This window comes from Oryctolagus cuniculus, chromosome 9, assembly GCF_051225735.1.
Source record: "Oryctolagus cuniculus isolate XC-2025 breed Fujian yellow rabbit chromosome 9, ASM5122573v1, whole genome shotgun sequence".
In the NCBI taxonomy this organism is placed as follows: Eukaryota; Metazoa; Chordata; class Mammalia; order Lagomorpha; family Leporidae; genus Oryctolagus; species Oryctolagus cuniculus.
In genome coordinates, this window is record NC_142875.1 from 65,233,685 (window position 1) to 65,254,640 (window position 20,956).

Below are 20,956 nucleotides of genomic sequence, written 5' to 3' on the forward strand. Positions count from 1 at the left end.
ACCCATCACTGCTGCCTTCCTGCATCTGCATTAGCAGGAAGCTGGAGTCAGGAGCCAGACCCAAGTATCAAACCCAGGGCCTCCAATGTGGCATACAAGTGCCTGAACTGGCATCTTCACTCCTGGGCTAAATGCCCATCCCTCTGTCACTTTTACACTCGAATTTTGGAGTACGTCTCAGACCAGACAAGCCACATTTCAAGTGCTCAATAAACATGTTGTTAATGCAAGGCAGTCTCTGACTCTTACTCTGTGGTTGTCATTTTAGAGATTTCAGGCATTTTAGTGGCAAGATCCCTGAAGAGCCAGAAAACTTGCATGTGAGACTCTGCTTGACTATTAAGCAGCCATGTCAATGTGAGCAAACTGCTACATCTCCCTGAGTCTCAGGAGGGTCACGTCTGTTCCCTGGGGATTTGGGGCTATCAGGCTCTTACAAGCTCAAGCATTCTTTTACTTATAGACATGGAATCAAAAGCATCATTTAGACCAGGCAAATTCATAGAGACAGAGAAAGAGAGAGTAGATTAGAAATTACCAGCGACTGGGGAAAAGGCAGGGAATAAGGAGACATTGTTTAATAGTTAACAGAGTTTCTGTTTGGGATAACATTGAAGTTTTGGAAATAGGTAGTCATAACACTGTCAATGTAAGTAATGCCACTTGAGTTTACAATTCTAACATGAAAATGGGAGTGGGCACTTTGCCTAACAGGATGTCTGCATTCCATATTAGAGTGCCTGGATTCCATACCTGGTTCCAGTTTCTCACTCCAGTTTCCTGCTAATGCAGACTTTGGAAGGCCATGGGTGATGGCTCAAGTAATTGGGTCCCTGCTACCCATGTGGGAGACCTAGACTGAGACCTGGAACCTGGCTTTGGCTGGCTTAGTCCTGGACATTGTGCGCACTTTGGGAGTGAACCAGCAATAGAAACACTTTCTCGGCTGGCGCCGCGGCTCACTAGGTTAATCCTCCGCCTGCGGCGCCGGCACCCCAGGTTCTAGTCCTGGTTGGGGTGCCGGATTCTGTCCTGGTTGCTCCTCTTCCAGGCCAGCTCTCTGCTGTGGCCCGGGAAGGCAGTGGAGGATGGCCCAAGTGCGTGCGTCCCTGCAGCTGCAGGAGGAAGCACTGGCTCCTGGCTTCAGATGAGCGCAGCGCACCGGCTGTAGCAGCCGTTTTGGGGGTGAACCAACAGAAAGAAAGGCCTTTCTCTCTGTCTCTCTCTAACTCTGCCAGTCAAAAAAAAAAAAAAAAAAAAAGGAAGAAAGAAAGAAACACTTTCTCTCTGCCTCTCACATAAAATAGACTTCAAAAATTTTAAGATAAATTAAAAAGGCAAATTTTATGTTACATATATTTTACATAATAAAAATTAGTTTTAATAAACACTCTTTCTCATAGTAAAAGAAATAAGGGATTTTAGTATAGAAGGAGGGTAAGGGGGACATAAAAAGTGAGTAAGTCGGCTTGACATGCCACTTCCTGTTTGTCAGTGAATTGCTTTTAGAACCTTTGTATAAAGCAACATAAAGGCACTTTCTTGTTGCAGGGACAAGCAAGAAATGAGATTCAATTCTGCTTTCACACAATTTTGCATACATAGTCATGAAGAGATGCTGGGACAGTTGGCAAAAAAAAAAAAAAAAAAGAAGTTCTTTTTTGTTTTGTTTGATACTTTCTTTCTTATATATTTGCTACCTCTGTTTCCAGCTCTTGTATTATGTAATAATAAAAGTACCATGCCTACAAGGGGACAGAGGTATTTCTTGATGAAAATCACAAACTACATTTTGATCCTTCAGCTATTTAAACTAGATAATAATGAAATCACTATGAAAATGATTAATTATAATTGAGTACCAAAAGAGCTTGAAGATAAAATGGGAAATTATAAAAGGGAGCTTGTTGGAGAGTTATTGTCAGACGAAGAAGAATTTCAATAAATTTGGAGTCAGTTGGCCTGGGTTTATATACTAGCTCTACCACTTACTAGCCAGAGAACCTGAGCAAGGAAACTAACTGTTTTGTTTTGCTTTTTAGATTTTATTTATTTGAGAGGTAGAGTTACAGAGAGAGGGAGAGACAGGAAGAAAGGTCTTCCATCCTCTGGTTCACTCCACAAATGGCCGGAACAGCTGCAGCTGAGCCAATCTGAAGCCAAGAACCAAGAGCCAGGAGCTCCTTCCTGGTCTCCCATGTGGGTGCAGGGGGCCAATCACTTGGGCCATCCTCTACAGCTTTCCATAAGCAGGCCATAAGAGAGCTGGATCAGAAGAGGAGCAGCCAGGACATGAACTGGCACCCATTTGGGATGCGAGTGCCACAGGTGGAGGCTTAGCCTACTACACCAGAGTGCCGGCCCCAGGAACCTAATAGTTTAAAGTCTGGGTTTCTCCATCTACGATATATAGATGATACGTAAACTGTTTGGCACTTAGTCAGTCCAATTGATTCAGATCTTTTTGGCATTAGCGCTGCTCCCCTGAGTCCCTGGCTGGTTATCAGTGCTACAGCAGCCTGTGGACCTTGGTGCAGTAACTTTCAGGATGACTGTTAGAGAGAAACCACTAAGTGTTCCCTAAGTCAGGATCACGTGTTCCTTCCTTTGTGTTCCTACCGCATCTGTAGATCTCAGAGCAACGTGATTCACTCACGGGTTCATTTAATTCACATTTCTGAGAACCCTGTACATGCCAGGCCTTGCACTGGATGATGAATGATGGTCCCTGCCCTGCTGGAGTTTCTAACCCGGAGGGGAAAGAAACAGGATAAGGACTTTTTTGTGCGGTTTTCATGTGTACTCTGGGACAATGATGAAATGTTCAAAATTATGCGTTTTTACTTCTTTCAGAGGAAATAGATAAGATCCCATATGTAAGACTGAACAGCAAATGTGTGGGAAGAAGAGGGTGCCTCTTTGAGTACAAGAGCTTCTCTCCTTGGAGCTCCCACACATCCATGTGTGCCTAATTTGGAAATATAAATGATGCAATCTCATTGTTCCAATTTGTTTTGTTTTGCAAATGCATCTCAAGTGTAGTACTATGTTCTATGTTCTCGAATAGCTAAATCAGTACCCTCTGAGGGCTTCAGCTCATTCAAATCAAAAAATGATTCAGTCCCACTGTGTTTATCTTTATATTACTGTTTATATTTTCTTTATTATTCATGAAAACAGAAATTGTTAAGAAAGTAAATAGTGGCCGGCGCCATGGTTCAATAGGCTAATCCTCTGCCTAGCAGCGCCAGCACACCAGGTTGTAGTCCTGGTCGGGGCACTGGATTCTGTCCCGGTTGCCCCTCTTCCAGGCCAGCTCTCTGCTGTGGCCCGGGAGTGCAGTGGAGGATGGCCCAAGTCCTTGGGCCCTGCACCCCATGGGAGACCAGGAGAAGCACCTGGCTCCTGCCATCGGATCAGCGTGGTGTGCCGGCTGTAGCGCGCTGGCCGCAACGGCAATTAGGGGGTGAACCAACAGAAAAGGAAGACCTTTCTCTCTGTCTCTCTCTCTCTCACTGGCCACTCTGTCAAAAAAAAAAAAAAAAAAAAAAGTGAATAGTGAAAAAAAAAGAAAAATGTTTTTCAATCACTGCAGAAGTAAACATTTGCCTGCACAATTGAAAATGAAAGGTTTGATGCAGCTTCTCAGACCACAGCGGAATGAAGCTGGAAATTAGCAACTCAGGAAACCCCAGAAAGTATGCAAACACATGGAGACTGAACAACATGCTCCTGAATGAACACTGGGTCATTCAAGAAATCAAAAGAGAAATCAAAAACTTTCTGGAAGTAAATGAAGATAACAACACAACATATCAAAACTTATGGGATACAGCAAAAGCAGTATTGAGAGGCAAATTTATAGCAATAGGTGCCTATATCAAAAAATTGGAAAGGTACCAAATAAATGAGCTTTCAGTGCATCTCAAGGACCTAGAAAAACTGCAGCAAACCAAACCCAAATCTAGTAGGAGAAGAGAAATAATTAAAACCAGAGAAGAAATTAACAGGATTGAATCCAAAAAAACACTACAAAAAATCAGCCAAGCAAGAAGCTGGTTTTTTGAAAAAATAAACAAAATTGACACCCCATTAGCCCAACTAACTAAAAAAAGAAGAGAAAAGACCCAAATCAATAAAATCAGAGATGAAAAAGGAAACGTAACAACAGACACCACAGAAATAAAAAGAATCATCAGAAATTACTACAAGGACCTGTAGGCCAGCAAACAGGAAAATCTATCAGAAATGGATAGATTCCTGGACACATGCAATCTACCAAAATTGAACCATGAAGACATAGAAAACCTAAATAGACCCATAACTGAAACAGAAATTGAAACAGTAATAAAGGCCCTCCCAACAAAGAAAAGCCCAGGACCAGATGGATTCACTGCTGAATTCTACCAGACATTTAAAGAAGAACTAATCCCATTTCTTCTCAAACTATTCAGAACAATCGAAAAAGAGGGAATCCTCCCAAATTCTTTCTATGAAGCCAGCATCACCTTAATCCCTAAGCCAGAGAAAGATGCAGCACTGAAAGAAAATTACAGACCAATATCCCTGATGAACATAGACACAAAAATCCTCAATAAAATTCTGGCCAATAGAGTACAACAACACATCAGGAAAATCATCCACCCAGACCAAGTAGGATTCATCCCTGGTATGCAGGGATGGTTCAACATTCGCAAATCAATCAATGTGATTCACCACATTAACAGACTGCAAAAGAAAAACCATATGATTATCTCAATTGATGCAGAGAAAGCATTCAATAAAATTCAACACCCTTTCATGATGAAAACTCTAAGCAAATTGGGTATAGAAGGAACATTCCTCAATATAATCAAAGCAATTTATAAAAAACCCATGGCCAGCATCCTATTGAATGGGGAAAAGTTGGAAGCATTTCCACTGAGATCTGGCACCAGGCAGGGATGCCCACTCTCACCACTGCTATTTAACATAGTTCTGGAAGTTTTAGCCAGAGCCATCAGACAAGAAAAAGAAAAAGAAATCAAAGGAATACAAATTGAGAAGGAAGAAGTCAAACTATCCCTCTTTGCAGATGATATGATTCTTTACTTAGAGGATCCAAAGAACTCTACTAAGAGACTATTGGAACTCATAGAGGTGTTTGGCAAAGTGGCAGGATATAAAATCAATGCACAAAAATCAACAGCCTTTGTATACACAAGCAATGCCATGACTGAGAAAGAACTGCTAAGATCAATCCCATTCACAATAGCTACAAAAACAATCAAATACCTTGGAATAAACTTAACCAAGGACGTTAAAGATCTCTACGATGAGAATTACAAAATCTTAAAGAAAGAAATAGAAGAGGATACCAAAAAATGGAAAAATCTTCCATGCTCATGGATTGGAAGAATGAACATCATCAAAATGTCCATTCTCCCAAAAGCAATTTATAGATTCAATGAAATTCCAATCAGGATACCAAAGACATTCTTCTCAGATCTAGAAAAAATTATGCTGAAATTCATATGGAGGCAAAAGAGACCTCGAATAGCTAAAGCAATCTTGTACAACAAAAACAAAACCGGAGGCATCTCAATACCAGATTTCAGGACATACTACAGGGCAGTTGTAATCAAAACAGCATGGTACTGGTACAGAAACAGATGGATAGACCAATGGAACAGAATTGAAACACCAGAAATCAACCCAAACATCTATAGCCAACTTATATTTGATCAAGGATCTAAAACTAATTCCTGGAGCAAGGACAGTCTATTCAATAAATGGTGCTGGGAAAACTGGATCTCCACGTGCAGAAGCATGAAGCAAGACCCCTACCTTACACCTTACACAAAAATCCACTCAACATGGATTAAAGACCTAAATCTACGACCTGACACCATCAAGTTACTAGAGAACATTGGAGAAACCCTTCAAGATATTGGCACAGGCAAAGAATTTCTGGAAAAGACCCGGGAGGCACAGGCAGTCAAAGCCAAAATCAACTATTGGGATTGCATCAAATTGAGAAGTTTCTGTACTGCAAAAGAAACAGTCAGGAGAGTGAAGAGACAACCGACAGAATGGGAAAAAATATTTGCAAACTATGCAACAGATAAAGGGTTAATAACCAGAATCTACAAAGAGATCAAGAAACTCCACAAAAACAAAACCAACAACCCAATTAAGAGATGGGCCAAGGACCTCAATAGACATTTTTCAAAAGAGGAAATCCAAATGGCCAACAGGCACATGAAAAAATGTTCAAGATCACTAGTAATCAGGGAAATGCAAATCAAAACCACAATGAGGTTTCATCTCACCCCGGTTAGAATGGCTCACATACAGAAATCTACCAACAACAGATGCTGGTGAGGATGTGGGGAAAAAGGGACACTAACCCACTGTTGGTGGGAATGCAAACTGGTCAAGCCACTATGGAAGTCAGTCTGGAGATTCCTCAGAAACCTGAATATAACCCTACCATTCGACCCAGCCATCCCACTCCTTGGAATTTATCCAAAGGAATTTAAATTGGCAAACAAAAAAGCGGTCTGCACCCTAATGTTTATTGCAGCACAATTCACAATAGCCAAGACCTGGAACCAACCTACATGCCATCAACGGTAGACTGGATAAAGAAATTATGGGATATGTATTCTTTAGAATACTATACCGCAGTAAGAAACAACGAAATCCAGTCATTTGCAACAAAATGGAGGAATCTGGAACACATCATGCTGAGTGAAGTAAGCCAGTCCCAAAGGGACAAATACCATATGTTCTCCCTGATTGGTGACAACTGACTGAACACCAAAAAGGAAACCTCCTGAAGTGAAATGGACATTATGAGAAATGGTGACTTGATCAGCATAGCCCTGACTGTTAATGAACAACTTAATACATTATCCCTCTTCGTATTTTTTTTTTGTCTGTTCTACTTAATATGACTGGTTTAATTCTGTAATTATCACACAGTTATTCTTGAGTGTTGAAAATTAACTGAAATGTGATCCCTGTTAAACATAAGAGTGGGAATAAGAGAGGGAAGAGATGTATAATTTGGGACATGCTCAAGCTGACTTGCCCCAAATGGTAGAGTTAGAAACATACCAGGGGATTCCAATTCAATCCCATCAAGGTGGCATGTGCCAATGCCATCTCACTATTCCAAGTGATCAATTTCAGTTCACAATTGATCATAATGAAAGGACTAAGAGTCAAAGGGAGCACATAAACAAGTCTAGTACCTGCTAACACTAACCGATAGAATAAATAAAGGGGAGAGTGATCCAACATGGGAAGCGAGATATTCAGCAGACTCATAGAATGGCAGATGTCCTAAATAGCACTCTGGCCTCAGAATCAGCCCTAAAGCCATTCGGATCTGGCTGAAAAGCCCATGAGAGTATTTCAGGCATGGAAAGCCAAGACACTCTGGCAAAAAGATCTCTGTGAGTGAGATCCCAGTGGAAAGAACAGGTCTTCAAAGAAGGAGGTACCTTTCCCTGAAGGGAGGAGAGAACCTCCACTTTGACTATGACCTTGTCTAAACAAGATAAGAGTCGGAGAACTGAGAGGGCTTCCATAGCCTTGGAAACTCATGACTGGAGCATAGGGAGATTACTGATGCCATAGACAGGAGTGTCAATTGGTAAAGTCAACAACAGGAGTCACTGTGCACTTACTCCTCATCTAGGATCTCTGTCCTTAGTGTGCTGTACATTGAGATTTAATGCTATAACGAGTACTCAAACAGTATATTTCACTTTGTGTTTCTATGGGGGTGCAAACTGTTGAAATCTTTACTTAATGCATACTAAACTGATCTTCTGTAAAGAAAAAAAAAAAAGAAATTATCAATTCCCAACTTGACTCTCACTGGGATTAAACATGACAATTGGTCTGATCTGATTTCATCATCATTTAAAGAAAATCATCTATTATTTTTCACTTTATGTTTCTATGTGGGAGCAAACTGTTGAAATCTTTACTTAATGTATACTAAGCTGATCTTCTGTATATTAAGATAATCGAAAATGAATCTTGATGTGAATGGAGGGGGAGAGGGAGTGGGAAAGGGGAGGGTTGCGGGTGGGAGGGACGGTATGGGGGGGAAGCCATTGTAATCCATAAGTCGTACTTTGGAAATTTATATTCATGAAATAGAAGCTAAAAAAAAAAGAAAATGAAAGGTTTGGCTCTGAGATTTTTGATATCTTAATGATAAATGTTATTTATTAAAGTAGGATCTTGAACAGTCCCTTCCATGTTATCTTAGGATAATAGAATATTAGAGCTTTGAAACTAGAAGCGACTTTAAGAAACCTCCTTATTTTATTTTTAATTTTTTTAAAAATTGACTTATTTGAAAGACAGCATTACTAAGAAAGAGAGACCTTCCATCTGCTGGTTCACTCCTCAAATGGTCACAACAGGAACTTCAATTGGTTCTCCACATGGGTAGCAGGGGCCCAAATACTTGTGCCATCAACCATTAGCAGGGAGCTGGATTTGAGATGGAGTAACCAGGACTCGAACCAACACTCATATGGATGCCAGTGACACAGGCAGCACTATAAAGCTGGCCCCTGACCTCTTTATTTGAATGGTAAACAAACAGCAGGGTGGAGGGGTGAAAAATTTGCTGAGTAGTCACTATCCTTAGTATTACATTTATCCCAAAAGTCTAGTATTTAAATTGTACTCCAATTCAGTTAGGCCTCCCCTGTAATTAGTTTGCTCAGTGTCTTTCTCATCACCCTTTTAATGAAGAGACATTGCTGGAAATAAAGTAAGCCACCTACCACACCAGTGTCTGGAAGCAAAGTTCCTGTTCAAGTCTGTTCCAACGCAACGATTGCCCCCATGAGAAGAACGGTTCTTTCTCCACATTCGATTCTGAATAAACACAACACCAACATATCCAGGGTAGTCACATTTGTATCTCAAGGAAAGGCATCACTTTTTTAAAATATAAAGATAATGACAATCTATTTTTAATACTTTTTGTTAATTATGAAAGTTAGGCATGGTCATACACCAAGAAAAAAATCTTTTTTTAATATCCAAATAAATATATATGTGTGTATATGTGTATAAAGTGTAGCTTTTTGTTCCTTTTTTTTTTTTTTTTTGATAGGCAGAGTGGACAATGAGAGAGAGAGACAGAGAGAGAAAGGTCTTCCTTTGCCGTTGGTTCACCCTCCAATGGCCGCCGCTGCAGCCGGCGCACCGCGCTGATCCGATGGCAGGAGCCAGGATCCAGGTGCTTTTCCTGGTCTCCCATGGGGTGCAGGGCCCAAGCACCTGGGCCATCCTCCACTGCACTCCCTGGCCATAGCAGAGAGCTGGCCTGGAAGAGGGGCAACCGGGACAGAATCCGGTGCCCCGACCGGGACTAGAACCCGGTGTGCCGGCGCCGCAAGGTGGAGGATTAGCCTATTGAGCCACGGCGCCGGCCTGTTCCTTTATTTTGCCTTCTTTCCTTTTCTATACAAAGAGTCATTCTATATTATTCTGAAACATAATTTGTTCATTTAGCAATATATAGTGGGGACTGGCATTGTGGTGCAGTAGGTTGGGCCACTGCCTGCGATGTCACAATCCCATATAAATACCTGTTCTATTCCTGGCTGCTCCATTTCTGAGCATTATCGGAGTCGGGAGCCAGAGGTGGGTATCCAGCCTAGGCACTCCAGTACAGGCGGCTGGAATCTTAACCATGCAGCCAGCTCTTCCCTATTTATTGTGACTTTTTAGATATAATTATACTGTGGTTGTTTTTTCTTCAGAGTCCGTTCCAAGATGCATATGGAAAATTTATTAATGTAATCATGTGGTACGTGGGGTTTGCTTTAAAATACTATGGGTAAGGTAGAAGTGGGTGGAGGATACATTGTTGGCCATGGGTTGATTGTAGTTGAGACTGTGTGTTGAGTACATAGGAGATTGCTTTATAATCATGTCCACTTTATGTATGTTTAAATTTTCCATAATAAAAATTTACAAGTTTTTCATAAGACCTTTGTGCCAAGATCCAGTAGTCTAAATAGTTCAGCCTATGTATCCTGTATCCACAAAGGAAGCAAGCTTTGTTTTGCTTCTTTGCCTTCACCTACCTCTTTCCATGTGTAGTCGTAACCATCCACATTAATCACTGGCATAACATAGAAGTCCACATGCTTCAGAAGACTTTTATGCAGTCTTTCTTCCCCATAGAATTGAGTTACCTACAAAATAAACCAAGTTCATTTAAAAGCATTTCATTTTAATCCTTCTAACCTTGGTCTGTTTCTTTCATGTTTTTTTTTTTTTTTTTTTTTTTTTTTTTTTTTTTTTGACAGGCAGAGTGGACAGTGAGAGAGAGAGACAGAGAGAAAGGTCTTCCTTTGCCGTTGGTTCACCCTCCAATGGCCGCCGCGGCCGGCGCACCACGCTGATCCGATGGCAGGAGCCAGGAGCCAGGTGCTTTTCCTGGTCTCCCATGGGGTGCAGGGCCCAAGCACCTGGGCCATCCTCCACTGCACTCCCTGGCCACAGCAGAGAGCTGGCCTGGAAGAGGGGCAACCGGGACAGAATCTGGCGCCCCAACCGGGACTAGAACCCGGTGTGCCGGCGCCGCTAGGCGGAGGATTAGCCTAGTGAGCCGCGGCGCCGGCCTTTTTTTTTTTTTTTTTTTTTTTTTTTAGATTTTTTTTTTATTTTTTTAATTTTTTTTGACAGGCAGAGTGGACAGTGAGAGAGAGAGACAGAGAGAGAAAGGTCTTCCTTTGCCGTTGGTTCACCCTCCAATGGCCGCCGCTGCAGCTGGCGCACCGCGCTGATCCGATGGCAGGAGCCAGGTGCTTCTCCTGGTCTCCCATGGGGTGCAGGGCCCAAGCACTTGGGCCATCCTCCACTGCACTCCCTGGCCACAGCAGAGAGCTGGCCTGGAAGAGGGGCAACCGGGACAGAATCCGGCGCCCCGACCGGGACTAGAACCCGGTGTGCCGGCGCCGCAAGGCGGAGGATTAGCCTATTGAGCCACGGCGCCGGCCTTCTTTCATGTGTTTTTCGTTCCTTTGTAAAAAGTCATTTGGCATGGTTAGGTTTGTCGATGTAACCTTTAAGAAAATATTAATTCCTTAAAAGAGCTGAGCACAAGGTACTTTTACAGGTGGTGGTAAACGCCTTGCACAGGGTACAAACAATCTTCCTATGTAATTGATACAAAATATAAATATTTCTGAACTTCCCTCCAAAAAAACAAAAATAATTCCTGATTAAAGCCAAAAAGTCCACTACAAATATTTAAGGAAACAAAAAATCTGCATACTATTCAGCAGCCCCTCTCCTTGATAAAGCTACTATGAAGCAGTGTCCTTCTGGGAAGACCCTGAGGTTAGAGCATGCCATGGTGTGCAAGTAGATAGCATTCTCCAGGGCAGAAGTTGAGAGGGAGGTTGGCAATGAGAAGAACCAGTTGTGGAAAAGGTACCTAGCAAAGCATGGTGTGCGACAGCAATCTGTAGTGATGCCATAGTAAGTCTTGTTCTATCTCAGAAGGAAGCTCATCACCTAATTGACATCATTCTTCAGCCATAAAAATGTGTTTATTAGAAGCCTTTCTGATAAGATAGGACAACCCAACATGATGCCTAAGGGGCTCCTAAAGAATGCTAAAGGGATGTTGTAGCATGATAAATTCAAATACCTTGCTCCCTTGTGATTTGTAAAAGGATAAAATCTTGCCTGGGGTGGGCAAGTGGCACAGTAGTTAAATCGCTTCTTGAGCTGTCTGTATGTGGAGTGTGTGGTTTGAGTCCTGGCTATCCCACTTCTAATCCAGTTCCTTCTACTGTACACCCTAGGAGGCAGTAGATGATAGCTCATGTGCTTGGATTCCTGCCACTCACATGGGACACCTGGTTTGAGTTCCAGGCTCTAGGCTTCAGCCTGGTCCAGCCCTAGCTCTTATTTCCATCTGGAATCCCATATGGAAGCTGCCCTAAATAAACTCGATTACACTTCTGTGGAGCTTCCTTCTTCATTTTTTCATCTCAGGATTTCTGCTCAGTTCAGGGGCATTGCATTCTCTGCTTTGGAAACACAGCACTCAGACAGAAATGAACACATGTTCATTAGGCTCCTATGACATGCCTGATGCTGAGTGGGATTTTGACTATAGTCATACAGATATACACAAGTCAGTCTTAGCCCCTGCCTGTGTAGAAATGAAATGCAGCCAAATTTGGTCTCCTGAGAGACAATGAAACACACAGAAAGGAAAGATTGATTTCAATCTTCCCAGTGTTGTACTACCTTAATTGAGACCAAATGATATGATTTTGGAAACCCTTACTGAGTTGTAGAATAGAGTGAAAGATTGAAAAGCTGAATTTTCAATTTGCCTTTGGGTGCTTAGCTTTTTAAATATAAAATATACCATGCAGTTTTCAAAAAGCTAATTCCCCTTCCAGTGGTTTGAATCACAGAGAGATGATCTGAATTAGTTTCAGGCAGGTGAGGATAGAAGTTCTTCAATGTTTATTAGGCAGAACTTATTGACCATATTGACTACAAAAATCTGGTTCTTGTTTTGGGGCAAAATACTTGACTGTAAGATCCTGGGGGTGGGGGGCGGTACTGTGGCATAGTAGGTAAAGATGCCGCCTGTAGTGCCAGCATCCCACATGGGCGCTGATTTGAGTCCTGGCTGCTCCACTTCCAATCCAGCTCTCTGCTATGGCCTGGGAAAGCAGTGGAAGTCCTTGGGCCCCTGTACCTGAGTGGGAAGCTCTGGCCATTGCAGCCAGCTGGGGAGTGAACCAGCGGATGGAAGACTTCTTTCTCTCTGCCTCTCCTTCTCTCTGTGTGTAACTCTGACTTTCAAATAAATAAATAAATCTTTTTTAAAAAATAAAAAAGATCCTTCAGCTGTATATTGTTTCCTTTTTATCTCAAGAGTCTGGAAACTCATGAGCAATTTATAAATATTTGTGGAGTAAATTCTCTCACAAAGACTCAGCAGGTGGTGGGGTAGAGGATAGGGTGTGTAATAGGAGGGAAAACGTATCACACAAAAAAAGGACAGGAATTAAGAAAAAAACTTTACCCAATATGAATTGAGTGAAAGGTGACAATTACCATTATTAGACATATATTTTGAGTTCTTCTTCCAGTGGCATGACTCTATGTAGAGGACAATTTGTGTTACCATTTTATAGGATTTGAAACTTAATTCTAACTACTTTCATGCATTATGGAAGTTGATAGTCATTAGTTTGTTTACTTTGATGGCAGTTTCCTTGTCTATGCATGTCTTTTTTGGATGCTGATCTCTTCTTCAGGGACAAGATGCTGTACTGTGACATGTGGGAAAACATAGCTGCTCTGGAAGGGTGTGCATCATGTTCCAAGGACAGAATGTGACAGAGATGTCTGGACTATTCAGACCAAAACACAAAGAGGTTGTGACCCAACCTAGATAACTGATTCAGACCTTTCTTCTACTGGAAACATATGAAGTAGTAAGCATATTACAATTAGCCTGTTAATTCTAGTTATTTATCAATGGTTAGGACCAGAAATTAATGGAAGAATTAAAGAATAACAATCTTTGGAGTAATTTAAATGCTTAATATCACGATTCTCAAACTTAGTATATATAAAAGACACTTGGAAAGCTTGTGAATATCAAAACTTCCCAAACCTCACTTCCAGAAGAATCCAGTCTAGAATTCCGGGATGTGACCTGAGAAAATGCACTTGGTTCTGACACAGGTGATCTTGGGCCCCATCAGGAGAAACACTGGTGTAAGGGAATGTGGATACTCACATAGCCTATGAACCACAAGCAGAAAGCAGGAGAGATCCATTCTCTTGCATGGATTCCACAGTCAATCCATATGGCATTTTTGTTTTTTTGTCCTTGTCCAGAAACCTGTCCAAAAAAATCCCAAAACAGCAAAACCAGTAACATCTCAGGATAATAGCTTCCACTTATAAAGTGCTTATATTTAGACCCTTTGACAAATAGATAACATACACATTGTTCTCTATATTCCTTTGAGAATTCTCAAGGAAAAGTTGAAGGCTGGTGAGGGTCAGGGACACTAGCTAAGATCACATTGCAGGTGTGAGTTAGGTTAGAGGCATGAAGCCAGCGCTCTTGATTTAAAGCTCTTTTTATCCCTCCACAATCACCTAATCATACCAGAGCTGTATGTAGAAATGCAGAAGAGAACAGAGAACTGTATCTTCATGCTTCAGTTACAGGTAAATGGGTGTGTGCTGAGTGGGCAGCCCTCCCTAGGGGTGTGAAGACACACCAGGAACAGAGCTTCCCTCACAATTTTTCCCAGAACTCACACTTTTTATATATAGACCATTTCCCCATTTCACAGAAAAAGCAGCATGCATCCAACTTCAAAAGAACTGATTTCCAAGGACAAACCTAGGGACAGAGGCCTTGTGCTGACTCCAGTACTGTGGGCCAGTAAAGGATTTTCAGCCTTCCTCGGTGATTGCTTGGAGGTCTTAAGAGGAATTCTTTTTAAACTAGCTTTTTCTTTTTTTTTTTTTAAATTTATTTATTTATTTGAAAGTCAGAGTTACACAGAGAGAGGAAAGGCAGAGAGGGAAAGAGAGCGAGAGGTCTTCCATCCAATGGTTCACTCCTCAATTGGCCACAACGGCTGGAGCTGCGCTGATCTGAAGCCAGGAGCCAGGAGCTTCTTCCACGTCTCCCACATGGGAGCAGGGCCCAAGGACTTGGGCCATCTTCCACTGCTTTCCCAGGCCATAGTAGAGAGCTGGATTGGAAATGGAGCAGCCGGGTCTCAAACCGGCGCCCATATGGGATGCGAACTTCAGGCCAGGGTGTTAACCCACTGCGCCACAGTGTCAGCCCCTAGAGGAATTCTTGAAAACACTTCCAGACTTAATCCTAATTTAATTGCTTTCAAAATTAGTTATGGAGGAAAGGAAGAAGCCCATAAAATTAAACAAATATGTACAGTTGCAATTCCAAAGTAAGGAAAACAGAGTCAAATGTATAGATTACGTGCTCATTTATTTGATGAGAAAGAGAGAGAGGAGAGAGAGAGATCCCGTGCACTGGTTCACTACCCAAATGCCCACATGACTGGAAGGCTGAATCCAGAAGCCAGAAACTCAATCCTGGCTCTCTAAAGGGTGGCAGGAACCCAATTACTTGAGCCATCATTGCAACTTTCCAGGGTCTGCATTATCAGGGAACTAGAATCAGGAGCCAGAGCCAACAGTTGAATCCAGCAACTCCCATGTAACATGCGAAAAATAGCGTTAAATATTGAGGTTGCTATGTATACCACTCCAAAATGCTTTTTGCTAACAAAAATAGATAAGAGATAACACTATCCAATAATAAAGTGAGAAAATCAGGTGCTAATGACCACTAATGATCAAATTGTATAGTCAGAGAGAACTATATGTGGCCAATGTAATCTACTCAGTATAAAGAAGATCCTGAGTTGTCAGGATCTTTCATGACCTTTGTAATGGCATTAAGGATTTAGAATTTTACACCACAATAATTACTTCTTGTTTAGTTCCTAATTCTCTCTTCCTTAAAAAGAAAAATTAAAAAGACACTCCAGAAAAAATGTAGAATGCCTTTCTTGACCTTTGTAATGGCAGAACAAACTCTTGGCACTGGTTCTGACCCTGGAAAGATGGAGAAACCCCAGAGATTCCCATTATGTGCACATTTTGGTCAAGTAAGAGCAGGACTAAAGCACTCAGGTTACATGATTTTCCTATGTGAACATCCAGTTTCCAGAGTCACATGTTCCAAGAAGCACACATGACATAGCTGAAGGCCAATGTCATGAGTGGATATGCCATAATGACATGGATCTAATCTTGCTGACCAACTCAAACACCAAGAGGACCCAGCACTTCATGCGACTGTCTTGAGTTTGTGCAGTAGACTCTTCTTGTTATGGATGGATTAAAACTGAAAAATCCTCTCCTAAAGTCTTTGGATGACCAAAATGTCTATTTTAAATTTGTGAATATTGGGATACTGCGTATAAATGACATATTATTAAATCAAATGTATTTTTCTACATTTTTTCTGGAGTGTCTTTTTAATTTTTCTTTTTAAGGAAGAGAGTGGTTAAAAAAAAGCTACAGAATTAGGAACTAAACAAGAAGTAATTATTTGGTGCAAAATTCTAAATCCTTAAGAATCTAAAGAATCTGAAATTCTTCCAGTGGTGATGTTCATTGACCTCAGGCAGAGTGGAGAGTGAGAGAGAGACAGAGAGAAAGGTCTTCCTTTTGCCCTTGGTTCACCCTCCAATGGCCGCCGCAGCCGGTGCCACACTGATCCGAAGGCAGGAGCCAGGTGCTTCTCCTGGTCTCCCATGGGGTGCAGGGCCCAAAGACTTGGGCCTTCCTCCACTGCACTCCCGGGCCATAGCAGAGAGTTGGCCTGGAAGAGGGGCAACCGGGATAGAATCCGGTGCCCCGACCGGGGCTAGAACTCGGTGTGCCGGTGCCGCTAGGTGGAGGATTAGCCTATTGAGCCACGGCGCCAGCTGTTCATTGACTTTTACTAAGGCCAATTGATAAAAAGAAAATATCTGACCTGAGACAGATTTCTCATATTCTCTGCCATAATATTTTGTAAATGAAATAAATAACCAAATGGACACCAATTGGAACAGAAACCATTATAGGAGCCCTACTGGCAAGAACCCCTGCAGTCACTGGGTTCCCACTCTTCTTTAGGTTTGGTTATTTCTCTCTCACTTTGGTTCTAAAAGCTGAACCACTCTTTCTCCAATAATAGATTCCTTGTCTTCCTTCCCTCTCTCCTCCCTCTTTTTATCCCTCCTTCCTCCTTCCTTCCTCCCTCCCTCCTTCCTCCTTCCTTCCTCCCTCCCTCCTTCCTTCCTTTTCTCCCTCCCTCCCTTTCCTTCCTTCCTTCCTTCCTTCCTTCCTTCCTTCCTTCTTTCTTTCTTCTTTCTTCTTTCTTTCTTCTTTCTTTCTTCCTTCTTTTCTCTAAGTCAATCAGTAGTTCCAAGTGATGGTATGAACAGGTATTTGAAAAACGCACCAGACTAGCTACTTCATTTTATGAACGTGAGTGCTAAAGTCCAGGAGAGTTAAATGGTTTCTCTGTTGCCACATAAACGGAGTTGATTCTGGAACTGGAATTTCTACACTGACATTGCATTATTATAGGAAAAAAATAAAGGTAATAGCCAACCCTTTAATAACTGGATACAAAAGTTAAGGAATAACTATAATACAAATATTTCCGTAACTCAAAGAAAAAAAAATCCAAGTTATAACAATGACTCTTACAACATACCTTTAAAACATAAAGTGGTTGCTTCTCAAACGAGGATCCAATGTGAATTTTTTTAATCATATCAGGATAGCGCTCAGTTATATGGTCTATCCAAGAGTAGATCTATCAGAACGGAAACCAGTGGTTAGTCACAGAGCAAGTTCAAAGCATTTCTTCACCAGAAGAAGCAGGCACCTTCTTCAAAGCAAGGAGATTCCTCTAAGATCTTTGGACGTGGAAGGAACAAACTCAAACACTTGGGGCAGGTTGCTTCTTTCACTGTATAGGAAAATCAATACAGTTGCGGTTTTAGTAAATGTCAAGGTTTAGAGGAAGAGTGAAAAATTAGTAAGAAACATATAGAAAGGTAAGAAATATTGATCTTTAAAGTATTGTGACTTTTCCAATTAAAAGGTCATATCCTTCATTTCCTGTTATTCCTTAAGATGAAATGTTGCTGCTAGCAGCTGGGGATACTCTCAGCTGCGGACAGACATCCTGTGCCAAGGATTCTCCCGGATACCATGTAATCAGGGAGGAGATCTACAGAAGGCTGAATTACCACCAGAAAATCAACCTGTGCGTTTTTTTCACCGCCCTCCACTGACTATGACTTTGTTAATTTCCATGAGAACAGAGACTTTGGAGAACCATGTGGTGACTTACTTCATTCAGCGAGTGGTACTGCTCATAGTAGAACGAGGATGCCCGCGGGCTGACAGTGTCGTTGGAAGTCTGCTGTCGGATGAGGTCCTCCACATCTGCCATCAAGACACTAGGTGATGAGACAGAGGGTGAGCTGGTTTCCAGGGAGAGCACTCACCTTTCCACGGGGCCCCTTGCAGGCACAACGAGGGGCATGGGGAGCATGCGCAAGAAATCTAATAAGCAGTACGTGAAGGTAAAATTCCGTCATTGAAGAAGGAGGGAGGAGGGTAGGATAGGAAGTATCATCATGCTCTTTAAAGTACACATGTAAGATAAATGAAATTTGTTCTCTTTCTATAAATAAAAAAATTAAAAAGCAAACCACCACTGCACTGTATGGTTAGCTGAATTCACAAACCCTCTCAGCAGAGCCTACTTGGGCACCAGGTATGTTTTCAGAACCTTCCTGAAATTCACCCTTTCCACCATTATCAACATTCCTTGATTGTAATTCTTCAGTGTCTTTTATAGGAACTTAGAGATTAATGGTCACCTTTCTTCAATCCAGAACAACATTCATTATTCTGTTTCCACTCAAAGATTAAGGAGAAGCAGAAAGGATTTTCTTTTCGCGTCTTATCAACCTACAGCAGAAGCTCTGCAGGGCCAAAGATGATCAAATCTCTTGGGAAACAGAAGTATGGAGAAAACGTCAGTGTGGGAAAAGCATCTTGTTCAATGTATTAACTAGGCAAGCCTTTTAACTGAGTTGAGGCATTCTATCACATGGGATGGATATTTTTAATTTAGCTGTCATATTTAAATGTTTATTTACTTGTATTTAGACCTCTGTGCATTTTATTTATTGTGCATTTATTTATTTTATTTAGGATAAAAGCTAAGCCTTTGACATCAGAGAAGTCTGAGTTCGAGTTCAGCTCTGTTTTGTTCTAGCTGGCTGACCTTGAGAATTTGCTTTGTAGGTGAGATTTTTTAAATCTGCTTATTGGGGATAGTATCTATCTCACAGAGTTAAATAAAGTGTAGAAAGGCCCAACACAGTTGCTGGAAGGTAGTAAACAGTTATAATACTTTACTAGTCATTCTCACAGCATGTTGCCTATTGATGCAAAAAAGACGGCCCGGTCTCAAGGAAGGCATTAGGGCAGCAGGATACTGGGGGGCCAGAGGAGAAGGCAAAGGGAAAAGGTAAGGCCTTTGAACAGAAACCTCACCTGATACACTTTAAAAATGCATGAAGTCACACCGGCGCTGAGGCTCACTAGGCTAATCCTCCGCCTTGCGGCACCGGCACACCCGGGTTCTAGTCCAGTCGGGGCGCTGGATTCTGTCCCGGTTGCCCCTCTTCCAGGCCAGCTCTCTGCTGTGGCCCGGGAGTGCAGTGGGGGATGGCCTGAGTGCTTTGGCCCTGCACTCCATGGGAGACCAGGATAAGTACCTGGCTCCTGCCTTCGGATCAGCGCAGTGCGCCGGCCGCAGCGCACCGGCCGTGGTGGCCATTGGAGGGTGAACCAACGGCAAAGGAAGACTTTTCTATCTCTCTCTCTCACTGTCCACTCTGCCTGTCAAAAAATAAAAAATAAAAAAAAAATGCATGAAGTCACTTAGTCCAGATGGTAGGTGCTATTTTCATCTAGAAGTTACTAAGCAGAGGCACAGGCTGTTTAGTAAAGGTCACAAGGTTACATAGGTGGTATGTGGCAGGGGCAGATTTGCCCAGGTTTTCTGCAGAGAGACTGCTACCGTTTCCAGTTTAGGGCGACATCACTGAGCCTATGAACGAAGAATCCACGAAAAGCAGCGCCACGTCAGCCGTGGCTTTCTCCAGGAGACACAACAGAGCCGGCCAAGGTGAAGGACAAGTTTGTTCCCACGGTCTGGGTACAGAGTGGCCACAGAGAGTGCTACAGATCACTGTGTCTAGTCATTTCAGATGGAGGACCAAGGTCACGAGAGGTTAAACCACAGGCCCAGGGGCACAAAGCTGGGCCTTGGGTGTGATCAACAATCCCTTTCAGAGATTTCCACGTTCAGTGTAAGCATGGCATTTTTCCAGGAAGCCATGACCCTGTTCCCCTGGTCAAGTGCATCATAGGCATTTATGATAGCAACTCAGAATATGCCTACCTGAATGGAACTCTGCTCATGTTTAAATGGGCTTTTACAGTGCTTACATCAGACGCATTCACAAAAAAATGGACTTCTGTCTGCTTCACAATTAATTCAGCTGTTACCGGCTGCCAGAGAACAATCTACAGTTTCAAGAGGAAACATTGATAAAAGAAAAGCAGAGTTATTCACATGATTCTCATCTGTAGCTACAGCCACAAATACTGTGTCTGTAAGGGACATGAAAAAGACATTTCCTGGCCAATGAACTCCACACATGTGGTAACATAGACATTTATTGTAAGGCGCCTTAAACATTCTTCTCTATAATTTTACTTGCCTAAGAAAGGTCTGTGACATATCAGATATTCAATAAAATCTGGTAAGACAATGAATGAATAAATGAGTATATCAATCTCTGCTGTGAAACTGGATATGTTAAGTCAGAAATTCTGAATGAAAAATGAGGGACCCGTGCTGGGGCACCGTGGGTGAAACTATGCTGTGACCCTGCAGGCATCCTGTGTGAGCACCAATTCAAGTCCCCACTGCTCTGCTTCCGATCTAGCCACCTGCTAATGGATCCGGGGAAGCAGCAGAATGATGGGCCAAGTGCTTGAGCCCCTGCAAACCACATGCAAGACCTGAATGGAGTTCCAGGCTACCAGCTTCTGCCTGGATCAGCTCCGACCATTATGGCCATCCGGGGAGTGAACCAGCAGTTGGAAGAGCTCTCTTTCTCTGTCTTTCCCTCTCTCTCTGTATCTGTGCCTTTCAAATAAATAAATAAATCATTAAACAAATGAAATTTTTGTCTAGAAAGAAAGTTGATTCAACATTGATTTTATCTAATAAAAATTTCATGCC

At 42.1% G+C, this 20,956-nt stretch overlaps 1 protein-coding gene across 1 annotated transcript in view; it reads right to left on the reverse strand.

Annotated features, from left to right (window-relative positions):
• The window catches only part of CPB2 (carboxypeptidase B2), a 53,971-nt gene that overhangs the window by 11,022 nt on the left and 21,993 nt on the right, over nt 1–20,956 (reverse strand). Inside the window, exons 3-8 of the mRNA XM_008259991.5 lie at nt 20,108–20,232; nt 17,978–18,086; nt 17,333–17,434; nt 13,808–13,912; nt 10,110–10,220; nt 8,796–8,889 (exon numbers count right to left, since the gene is read on the reverse strand). Of these exons, the coding sequence (XP_008258213.1) occupies nt 8,796–8,889; nt 10,110–10,220; nt 13,808–13,912; nt 17,333–17,434; nt 17,978–18,086; nt 20,108–20,232 (646 nt within the window). The remainder of the gene's footprint in view (nt 1–8,795; nt 8,890–10,109; nt 10,221–13,807; nt 13,913–17,332; nt 17,435–17,977; nt 18,087–20,107; nt 20,233–20,956) is intronic.